The 12680-nt window shown below is 36.8% G+C and overlaps 1 protein-coding gene across 6 annotated transcripts in view; it reads left to right on the forward strand.

The window, feature by feature from the left end:
• LOC127869003 (rab11 family-interacting protein 4A-like) overlaps nt 1-6873 on the forward strand; it is a 50206-nt gene extending 43333 nt beyond the window's left edge. For 4 of the 6 annotated variants that reach the window (XM_052411246.1, XM_052411249.1, XM_052411248.1 and 1 more), the window contains one exon: nt 199-6873. In XM_052411246.1, the coding sequence (XP_052267206.1) occupies nt 199-312 (114 nt within the window). In that variant the 3' untranslated portion in view covers nt 313-6873. The remainder of the gene's footprint in view (nt 1-198) is intronic. The other 2 variants (XR_008044363.1, XR_008044362.1) reach the window with 2 other exon arrangements.
• Nucleotides 6874-12680: the final 5807 nt, after the last annotated feature.

Genomic DNA, 12680 nt, shown 5'->3' on the forward strand with positions numbered 1-12680 from the left:
ATAGGAAGTATATGTCAGTATAAATACAAAACAAAGTTGAGTCATACTCTAGGAAACTTGGGCTTAATGCATGGGCTATTTTAATTGGGGCCACACTTAACACACATCCATTAAGCTTGGTTATCTCAGAGAATGGCTCAAATGTATATTTAAGTAATATTGTTAAAAAACATAATTTGCACTGATTTCCCTTTTCAGCTTATGAAGTCCCTGAGAGAGCAACAGGATGTGAATCGAAGACTTTCTCAATATGTTGACAAAATCCTGTTGACAATTTTAGAAAAGAATCCATCTATTTTGGAGAAAAAATAGCAGTCAGTTGGTGATTGAACTTTAAGTAAAACAATAGGCATAACAAATGCCTCACTGTGATATGCCAGACACACATGTTGAATACAACACAAAGAAGTGCTTATGTGTGAGATATATCAAACTGTGGTTGCAGCAATATCTCGGATATCACCGACATTAGAAATTATTTATTCAGCATCATTCTAATGTTATATATGTTAGCCCAAGGTATGGCAGAGTGTGATATACCGTTACATCAACCAGAGGTAGTCACAGAAATATCACAGAATCTGCAGGCATCGGATCATTAATTAGAATGTGATGTGCTTAGATATCACATATATATCACATGACTGTCAAAGTTGATTTACAGTCTGGAAATGATGGGGTTGCATGGTGTACAATTGCTCATGTGAAGTGACAGCCAGGCAATAAAATAGGAAACGAGAAAATATTTGCACTGTCTCCTTAAAATGCTTTTTTGTGGCAAAGTTCAAGTGAAGATAATATTTTTAACTTTTAGAGTGCTTGGATTTTCACAACAATATTTGACTGTTGCGACAATGGGTCTTATGCCAAATTAACAGTATTTATCAGTTTGGCGAGGAGCTACCTGTTTGCTATGAGACAATTGGTCTTATGCCAAATTAAAGTCACACAGGGTTGGCAGATAGGCGGTAAGCGGATAGGTAGCTCCTTACTGGACTGTGTGAATGCCCTTGCTTATCTGGAGCTAAATCTGCTATATATGGCATAAGAACCTCCCACATGATGGGCGTAATGTCAGAAATTCAAGATGTTGTTAATTTGATTTTCAATTAAATGTTATTTCTGACCATATTCAATGAAATCTTGTTATTTACTTGACCAAATTTATCAGATGTAAATTTGTAATATACTTGTTTATTTATGAAGATTTTGTCATGCAAAATGCTGCTTTTATCACTGATGCATATCGCTTAAGATGAAAAGTAGCATGCTTTTATTGTGATTTTTTTCCATCTGTTGTGATGTTAAAGCATATCAGTTGTTTTATGCTTTTCAAGATAATTAGTTTTTATAGTGTATTTTACTGTTAGACTACAACCATTTTATACTGAAATCATTCCACTTTTTGTTTGATACATGCTTTGCCTTGTGTTCACTGTTATTTGCTGTAAGTGTGTAATATTATAATTATGTTGTTATGCATGTTGTAAACAAATGTCATAAGTTTTCAGAGATATGTTTATATATGAAATCGTGTATTTTTACTTGTTCTCTAAATTTTCATCAACTAATACTGAATAAACAATTGTTTTCATTTTTTGGTTTGCAGTTTAGCCTATTTGGTACGTGTTCATTTTTTGTTTGTTCATTTATGATGGCATGTAAGACTTTATGTAATTGTTTGTGATTACCTTTTGTCCATCTTCAATCATCAATATTTGCCTTGTAGACACTCTATAGGCAGCATAATTTGCCCAATCTCAATCAAACGTGGTAGTAACATTTGTCCAAGTGATCTCTCATCCGAATTAGAAACTGGGTCAATGGGCTAAAAAAATTGGTCTCGAAGTCAAATTAAAGAAAAGTCTTGAGTCCAAATTTATTGCCAAATCTTCAAAAATATGATGAAATCATTTGCCCTGATGGTATTTGGGATGAGTTTTATACTGGGTCATGCAGGGTCAACAACAAGGTCAAAGTAATGAAAATCTTGTGAACACTTTAGAAGCAACATTTATTGCCAAATCTTCATGAAACATATTCAGAACATTGGCCCCAATGATATGTTAGCCAAGTATAATAAAGTCACATGGTGTCACATGATGTCAAAAAAAGGCTCAAAGGTCATATGAAAGAAAAAGCTTGAGAACACTCTAGAGGCCACATTTATTGCCCATTCTTCATGAAACTGGGTCCAAACATTTGTTCCAATGATATCTTGGTCCAGCATGAAACTAGGTCACTTGGGGTAAAAAAAAGATCAGTCACAAGATCAAATTAAATGAAAAGCTTGTGAACTCTTTACAAACAAAATTTATTTCCAATCTCCATGAAACTTGGACAAAACATTTCCCCAAATAGTTGCTTGGCAGAATTCAAAGCTGGGTTACCTGGGGTCATAAACTAGATCATTAGGTCAAATTATAGAAAAAGCTTTTGAACACTCTTGAAGTCAAATTTGTTTGCACTATCATCATGAAACTTTCTCCGAGTAGGATATGGTTCCAGTCCATTGACAAACTTTGCTGCAATGAGGCAGTCTTTTGTGAACACTACATTCTCATAACAGATAAGTTCCTAAGGGTCTGAAGGGAGCAACTTAAGGCAAGTGGCCCTCTTGTAATAATCATGTGGGATTGTGTTATCATATAATATAAGTTGTTAATTAAAAAAATAGCAATAACTACAAAATTTGTTTATAAATACAGATTTGTTCAATGGGATATGATAACATGTGGTTATTTATCACTATCAACTTGTGTTCAAGCTTTATTGCAGTATAATTTAACGTTGAAATTGATGATCCATAGACGCTTGACTACAAATCTGAGGATTGTGTAAGATCGCTTTCATGGCCACATAACTTGTGTGGACATAGGTAATGCAATTATAAAGGCCCTTGTACCTTACCTCTGAATAAAGGTATTAACTCAAGTATGTTGCTAGTGTGCCTTCCTTTAAATGGCCAGTTACTTAGCAAATATGTGATTTGTAAATAATTTGAATTTATTAAGTTTTTAAGTTTAAAATCTCACTTGGGTTGAAAATATGTGAATTCAGTCTAATCATTAAATGTAACTCTAAAGTGACTGAATATACAAGAAAAGAGGCTACATGTTTTTGTAGCAATTTCAAATTATTTTGTAATTTCCATCTACTAAATATGATTATTTTAATATATTTTTTTAATACAACCATGATAAATATGAATTATTGTACAATATCACTTCGAGTTTGAATTGTATGAAAAGGGTTATTATATAAGTGGAAATATATTTATTTTGTAATAAATCATTCAAAATAGTTCCTTTTTTCAAACAAGATGTATGTTTTTGTCATGTTATATGTCCTTTAATTACAAAATTAAATTGATGACAGTAATATTTAGTAGTAAAAGATGTCTTTGGTTTGGTAAAATATTGAATTTGTTTCTTTTTACAAATGAAATTCATACAGCTTTGTTACAGTCAGCCTAAACATTTAAAACACATATAATAAATCATATAATTATATCATAATAAATTAATAATAGCTAATGCCCCATGAAGTGTACTTGTCATTGACATATAGATTATCGTACAATCCTCTTGCTATTCAGTTGTAAAAAATGTTTTTAATTAAGGTTAACAAGGAATTAATCGTGGTTTGTGGTGATACACTCCTCAAATATTTACTTTACAATTTAAACTGTTTTTACACTTCTTTGTGTAATATTTGTTCATGAAGAAATAGTTTTTTTTGAAGGTGGACAAGCTACAGTGATTTTTAACCAGGTTTTCTGAAGGAAAAAACTGGTTATTAGATTGGCGAATGCGGGCGGGCTGGCTGGCTGGCTGGCGGGCTTGCTGGCGGGCGGGCGGGCGTAACAAGCTTGTCCGGGCCATAACTATGTCGTTCAATGTCAGATTTTAAAATCATTTGGCACATTTGTTCACTATCATTGGACGGTGTGTCGCGCGAAATAATTACGTCGATATCTCCAAGGTCAAGGTCACACTTTGAGTTCAAAGGTCAAAAATGGCCATAAATGAGCTTGTCCTGGCCATAACTATGTCATTCATTGTGAGATTTTAAAATCATTTGGCACATTTGTTCACCATCATGGGACGGTGTGTCGCACGAAAGAATCTCCAAGGTCAAGGTCACACTTTGAGTTCAAAGGTCAAAAATGGCCATAAATGAGCTTGTCCTGGCCATAACTATGTCATTCATTGTGAGATTTTAAAATCATTTTGCACATTTGTTCACCATCATGGGACGGTGTGTCGCACGAAAGAATCACGTCAATATCTCAAATGTCAAGGTCGCCACGACTAAAAATAGATTTTTTTTAAAAACATACTTACAAAGGGGGTTAATTTTGTTTGTTCTTTTCAAAAGTTCTGTTTGAGTTTTCTCCCTTTATCAGATTTTTTTTTCACAATGAAAACCTGGTTTTGTGACAATTTTGTCCCTTGTTTAAATTTTATAACAAGAAAAGTTCCTTTTGCATCATTACCCTCTCTTGCATCAGGATATTGAGGGAACATGAACTGAAAACAATGTTATTTCATCTTTTGTATAACTTATTTACTGTTATTAATTTGACATGTGAAATAATTTTGATGGTCTTGTTTAGTAAAGCATGTTATTTGGAACATGTTGAACCTTTTTACTCAATACTTTATCTACCAGTGAAATTTCCCTTTTAATATGTCTTTGTCATACTCCTTTTTCTAGTCATTTGAAGGTGTTGTTTTTTCATATTACTTTGTTGGGTTAATAAGGTTATAGGACAAACAATTCACCTCCCTTGGTTGTATATAAAACTGAATTAATTTAAAGATTGACATTTTCATTTCATTTTCCAGTATAATCTGTAGAAAAGGAATGTGCAGACATCTAAAACATAGGGTATAGGTAATAAACCTGTTATAATACAGGTTCCAAGTGTTAAGAAGGTTTTTAGATATACAATGACATTTTAGGTTAGCCATTTAAAACTTTGATGCATTAAAATGCAAACTGGAAACTTAACTTTGGGTCCAGATTACATTGTTAGAATATCTCCGAAATATGTTATCCTTAAAGTGGTACTGTATGTTTTTATATCAACATTATACTGTACATTGTTCAAATGCTGTTGCTATACTTTTCAACAACTAAAAATTAATTGTTAAGAATAGCCTATGTTCAGAAATTAATACATGTACATTAGTACGTCCTACAAAGAAAACAGAAATGTTATGTCACTAACCATGATTGCTTGTTGGTGCATTTGAAGTTTCAATAATTTAATTCAAACCATAGGTAGATGTAGATATATGACAAATTGATCTGAATTTACATAACATAAAGTTGTTGCTACAAAATAATTGATAAATAATTGATATTAACTGTTTTGCTTAATATAAAGCATGATTATACCCCCATTACCATTGGTAATGGGGGCTATATAGGAGTCACTTTGTCTGTCGGTCTGTCCCAAAATTTCATCCGATCTTCACCAAACTTGGTCACAAGTTGTATCTAGATGATGTCTAGGTCAAGTTTGAATATGGGTCTTGCCGGGTCAAAAACAAGGTCACAGGGTCACTTAGTGCGCTTTAAATTGAAAGTTTGTCCGGACCATAACTATGTCATTTATCGTTAGATTTTAAAATGACTTGGTACATTTGTTCACCATCATGGGACAGTGTGTTGTGCGAAAGAATTATGTCAATATCTCCAAAGTCAAGGTCACACTTTGAGTTCAAAGGTATAAAATGTCCATAAATGAGTTTGTCCAGGCCATAACTATGTCGTTCATCGTGAGATTTTAAAATCATTAGGCACATTTGTTTACTATCATTGGACGGTGTGTCGCGCAAAAGAATAACGTCGATATCTCCAAGGTCAAGGTCACACTTTAAGTTCAGAGGTAAAAAATGGCCATATATAAGCTTGCCCGGGCCATAACTTTGTCGTTCATTGTGAGATTTTAAATTTATTTGGCACATTTGTTCACCATCATTGGACGCTGTGTCGCGTGAAAGAATTACGTTGATATCTCCAAGGTCAAGGTCACACTTAGTTCAAAGGTAAAAAATGGCCATAAATGAGCTTGTCCTGGTCATAACTCTGTCGTTCATAGTGAGATTTTAAAATTATTTGGCACATTTGTTCACCATCATCGGACCGTGTGTTGCGCGAAAAAGAATTATGTTGATATCTCCAAGGTCAAGGTCACACTTTGAGTTCAAAGGTAAAAAATGGCCATAAATGAGCTTGTCCGGGCAATTACCATGTTGTTCATTGTGGGATTTTAAAATCATTTGGCACATTTGTTTACCATCATTGGACAGTGTGTCATGCAAACGAATTACGTCGATATCTGCAACGCCAAGGTCATACTGTGAGTTCAAAAGTCAAAAATTGCCACAAATGATCTTGTCCGGGCCATAACTATGTCATTCATTGTGAGATTTTATAATGACTCTGTACATTAATTTTGTTCACAGTCAATGGACGGCGTGTCAATGCAGCATGTGGGGGTATACGTCACATCTGTGACAAAGCTCTAGTTTGATTTATTGGTAATTAATACATTTTGTATTTTTTAAAAGGCCAATAGATAATTGAAGTTGTAGTTTTTAATATAAAAGCATGTTTTGTTTGTTCCCTATCAAAGTTTTGAAATAAGTCATGAACAAGACAGTTTATGAGAGAGAGAGTTTCAAGTAATTGCCATTGTCATGAGTATCTGTTGATTGTTACTGCATTCTATACGCTATTTTTCTCATTGAACTTGATATTTCTGTCTCAAAAGGCATCTCTACCATGTGATACTGTGTGTCAACCAGTTGTTATTGTATGTTCATAATTTATTGAATAAAAGTGTGGCAGTAAACAGAACCTCTGTTTGTGTTAATGTGATCATTCCTTTTTTTGCTAACCTGAACACAATGTTCTCATGGTGAGCTTTTAGGATCGCCATTTGTCCCTTGTGCTCATCCGTTGTGCGTCATCAACATTTGCCACTCTAGAGGCCAGATTTATTTTCCGATCTTCACGAAACTTAGTCAGAATATTTGTTTGAATGATCTCTTGGCCAAGCTCAAAACTGGGTCATGTGACGTTAAAAACTAGATCCCTAATTGGTCAAATTAAATAAAAAGCTTGTTAACACTCTAGAAGTCACATTTATAGTCAAGTCTACATGAAACTTGGTCAAAATGTGTTCTTCTGATAGCTCAGGTCAGTTCGAAAATGGTTTCGGTCGGTTAAAAAAAAAACATGGTTGCCAGGGGGTGGGGCAGTTTCCAGTATATGGCTGTAGTGAAACCTTGTTAACAATCTCGAAGTCACATATTTAGTCCTATCTTCATTAAAAATGGTCATAATATTTTACCAATGTTGATGTTGTAAACCGGGTTGTTTTAATTGGAAACATCATTGCAAGGTTAGTCTAAAAATAGTTCCGGTTTGTTTAAAATCAAGGCCCATCAGGTGGGTTGCAGTTTTTTTATGGCTCTAGTGAAATATTGTGAACTTTCATTACATGTAGTCACATTTTAGTTCTTAATGAAACATGCTGAGAACATAATACTATGTTGTAACGATATATTGATTAGGCTTGAAAATGGTTCCTGTGCTCTTTAGAACATGGTTTCCAGGCGTTAACGATATTCGTTGTATATCCTGACTTTGAAATAAAGGCAGACTTTCTAAGTTATTAAATTAAAGGCAAAGGTTTGAGTATTGCTGTGTTCTTTTCTTTCACTTAAAAGTCGCATATCCAACGCATGAAATGTTTGTCGTGAAGTGCACATATAATTAACCACATAGTAGTGTTCGTAGATACACATTTTTCTGTGTTATCATATCATATGTATCCTCACGAGACTTATTATGAATTTATTTCTTCCATATTGAAACATTTGATATTTGATTAAGACACAGACTTCAATCAAAAATAATAGTCGCCAGTTAACCCTGCCCTCATGAGCATTCTCGGAACCGATTCGACGGCGAAAATTACAGTTTGGCGACTAGAAAGTAACCTGAGAATTTTATGTCGCACCAAAGGGGTCGAAACTTTAACTTCTGCTGCTTTTAAACGCTGCTCGACCAGCATCTAGATGCTGCAACAGAAAAATCCTGCTCGACCAGCATTTATTTTTAGAATAAGCCCTTGAACCCGCAACCAATCAAATTTGAGCTTACAAATGGACGTCATAAGCTACCTCTACGGAAACGAAATAGACCTGCCAATAACTTTAGAAAACTGAAACGAACTCATAATCTTTGTTTTAATCAATTAATCAAAACAGAGAGCCTACACTTGAGAGCATCAATAATTAAGAATCATTAAGTAAGTAAATCGATAGAAACAGAGAACCTACACTTGCGCACCCATTCTTATCAGTCATCGTCGTAATTTTCGCAAAAGTTTTAACAGCCATTAGACATTAATGATCGATTTTCTTATTTAGCAAATGGCAACAACTTTTTGATCGACTAGTTTGCAGCCGGAATATAAAGCATTTACCGTGTGTCAATGTTAAACTTTAAACTGGTCGTCGCATAAACTTGCAGAAAAAATGAAAAAAGTCACCATTCACGGCGGCAGCCATTTTTTCAAACAAACCAGGTTCGCAGCAAATGGCAAATATAGCAAGAGTTCTGATTGGCTGATGCCATAATCTAAAAATAAATGCTGCTCGAGCAGAATTTTTTTCTACTGCAGCTGAAGTTAAAGTTTCGACCCCTTTGGTGCGCCATAGAATTTCTGGGTCCTACTTAACACTGCAAAAGACATTCAAAGACACGCAAAGACATGCAAAGATACGCACAGACAGACAAAGACACGCACAGACAGACAAAGACACGCACAGACAGTCCGTCTGTCTGTCTGTTTATCTGTCCGTCCGCCCGTCCGTCTTGATGTCGCTCCTTCAGTCAGTGGGTCCTTTTTTCCGTTTGTCAGTGCGTATGTCAGTCCATTTGTCAGTCCGTATGTCCGTATATCCGACAGACGGACAGACGGTGAGAAATACAGACGGATATACGGACGCAAGTAGGAACGGACGGACATGCAGACGGAAAAACAGATGCACGGACAGTCGGAAATAAGGACACACGGACGGACATAAGAACACATGGGCACACGGACATAGAGACGGACGGACAGACAGAGAGACATACCGAAAAGCAGACAGACAGACAAACAGACGATACTCCCGGACAAACGAAAATAAGGAAACACGGACGGACGGACACACGGACGGTTATACGGACGGACGGAGGAACAGAAAGAAAGCAAGACACATTGACAGACAGACAACAGACAGACGGACAACAGACACACACACAGATGAAAAGAAAGACAGACACAGAAAAAAAAACACAGAAAAAGAGACAGACGCACGGACAGACGGAATTACGGACCGACGGACACACGTATGACGCAACCATTTGTTCTTTGACAAGAATCGAATGTTCCGAATGAAAATAACGCAAACTGACATCATAGCGAATGAAAAGGACATTATGTTAGATAAACCCGCAGGATAGTACAACAAACACACTGCATATCATGAAAACACACATCATACCGTGACGAAAACACAGCATACCATGACAAACACACAGCATACCACGACAAACACCTAGCATACCATGACAAAACACAACAAACCCTGACAAACACACAACATACCATCGCTCATTGGGTCATTGTCGACCTGAAATGGCTTGAAGTAACCCCGGGGTGACTAGAAGCCGATTGATGTCACCCTGGGATGACTTCAAGCCGATTCCAGTCACCCGGTCGGCTTGAAGTCACCCAAGGGTGACTTCAAGCCATTTCAGGTCGACAATGACCCAATGCTCTAAACTCATTGGGTCATTGTCGACCTGAAATGGCTTGAAGTCACCCGGGGTGACTAGAAGCCGATTCAAGTCACCCTGGGGTGACTTCAAGCCGATTCTAGTCACCCGGTCGGCTTGAAGTCACCTCAGGGTGACATGAATCGGCTTGAAGTCAACCTAGGGTGACAAGAATCGGCTTCTAGTCACCCCCGGGTGACTTCAAGCCATTTCAGGTCGACAATGACCCAATGAGCCATACCATCACATACACACATCATACTATGGCTCATCTGGTCATTGTCGACTTGCAATGGCTTGAAGTTACCCGGGGGTGACTAGAATCCCATTCAAGTCACCCTGGGGTGACTTCAAGCCGATTCTTGTCACCCGGTCGGCTTGATGTCACCTCAGGGTGACATGAATCGCCTTGAAGTCACCCTAGGGTGGCAAGAATCGGCTTCTAGTCACCCCCGGGTGACTTCAAGCCATTTCAGGTCGACAATGACCCAATGAGCCATACCATCACATACACACAATATACTATGGCTCATCTGGTCATTGTCGACTTGCAATGGCTTTAAGTTACCCGGGGGTGACTAGAAGCCCATTCAAGTCACCCTGGGGTGACTTCAAGCCGATTCTTGTCACCCGGTCGGCTTGATGTCACCTCAGGGTGACATGAATCGCCTTGAAGTCACCCTAGGGTGGCAAGAATCGGCTTCTAGTCACCCCCGGGTGACTTCAAGCCATTTCAGGTCGACAATGACCCAATGAGCCATACTATGGCAAGCACACAGCGTACTATTATAAGCACATATCATATGATATAAACCCACATTATTTCAATGAAATTCAGAGCATACCATCACAAACACACAGCATATCATGTAAAAACACACAGCATGCCATGACAAACACACAACATACCACGACAGACACACAGCAGACTATGGCAAACACACAAAATATCATCACAAACACATAACATATCAACACAAACACACAGCATACCATCACAAACACACATCATACCATCACAAACACACGGCATACTATGGCAAGCACTCAGCATACTATTATACACACATATCTAATGATTTAAACCCACATCATTTCAATGAAACCTCCGATAAATCAATAGTCAACAGGAGACAGACGTGGCGTTCCATAGCCTTCATTAAGTCATGTAATGAGCAATGTCATGTTAAGGCAGCTATGGCGTTCCATATTGTCTGGTGTCGTGCTTTATTATCCACCGCCATTGGCGAAGGGATATTGTTTTGGCGTTGTCCGTCCATCCGTCCGTCCGTCTTCCCGTCCGTCCGTCCGGCACTTTTGTGTCCGGAGACATATCTTGGAAGTGCTTTGGCGGATTTCATTGAAACTTGGTATGAGTATATATATGGATAAGAGGATGATGCACGCCAAATTGCATTGTACACCATCTGTTAATAACGGAGTTATGGTCCTTTGTATCTTGGAAAATGCTTTTTTGAGTGTTAAATATAACATTTTTGTGTCCAGAAGCATATTTGCGGGGTATATCAATTCAACGTATTTGCTTGTTATCGCTAAATCAGCGCGACGCTATGCCGTGCCACTGCTGAATGTCGGCTCGCTTTTCACACCACAGTAAATTATCGACACGCGACCTCTTACCTAATGGCCGTTAGCATGTTAAACTGTGACGAACTGATAATACGCCGCACGCCTGCTCTTTGAGATCTATATAAGGAACCATTTGGAAAAGATGTTTTACTGGCTGTCCGGTTAGCGAGGTAATTTGATAGCTCCCGGCACATGTGAATTTGGCATGTTGTTTAATTCCTGGTACAAAAAGGATACCATACAATTACATTGGGGCCCTCGTTGATAATGATGGGAATTTTTTTATCAAAAGATTAATTACATACATACGAACTTGAAATGTATTTTCGCACGTAACAATGTGTTTAAAGGCTGTATTTAATAATTTCAAAATGCACAATATACAATTGGACCATAATACAAATCAAAATAAGAAAGGCCCTTTATTCCTCCAGGTTTTAAGATAATCTTAAGTACAGAGCCAAAGTCGAAACGAATGAATGATGTGTTAAAAAAACTGAAAATAAAATAGCAATCAAACAGAATCTAAATACACCAATCAGTGATGCCGAATGGAAAATGTGTTTTCTTTTGCCTTTTACAGTTTATACCGATTCACATTTCCTATGGTTCCACTCCAGTGTAGAATTATTCATAGAATTATTGGTACGAACTATTTACTTTTTAAAGCATATTTTGCAAATGTTGGAATTACCCATATGCTCTTTTTGTTCAAATAGTGAGGAGACTATAGAACATCTATTTTGGGAGTTTACCACTACACAACTAGTCATAAGTAACCTTTTTCCAACTAATACGTTCCCCTTTTTAAGCAAAAAAACTATATTCTTTACTATACAGCATCCAAAAGTGATTCAATAAATAATATGTTCATTTTTACTAAACTTTACATATTCAAGTGCAAATTGGCTTTAATAATGACGTCTGCTGTCGGCGTAAAGCGTTACATCAAAAATGAATACGAACACCAGAGGAATGCTGCAATTTTAGCAAACAATCTCGTCAAATTTGGATATTCATGGAAACATGTCTTCGATAATGCACCACACTTATCACTTTGACCTGGATTTTAAGTTTCGATAAGACCTGTAAAAAGCAACCTTTCTGGAGATTACTTCCCTTCTCTTTTTTTACTTTCTTTCTTGCTATAAAGCTACATTTTTACATTAGCCTTTGATTTTTAAAAGACACTTCTATTGGTACCTATCTGCTTACACATTTTCTCGAGCTAATGATAATAT

Source organism: Dreissena polymorpha, chromosome 2, assembly GCF_020536995.1.
Source record: "Dreissena polymorpha isolate Duluth1 chromosome 2, UMN_Dpol_1.0, whole genome shotgun sequence".
In the NCBI taxonomy this organism is placed as follows: domain Eukaryota; kingdom Metazoa; phylum Mollusca; class Bivalvia; order Myida; family Dreissenidae; genus Dreissena; species Dreissena polymorpha.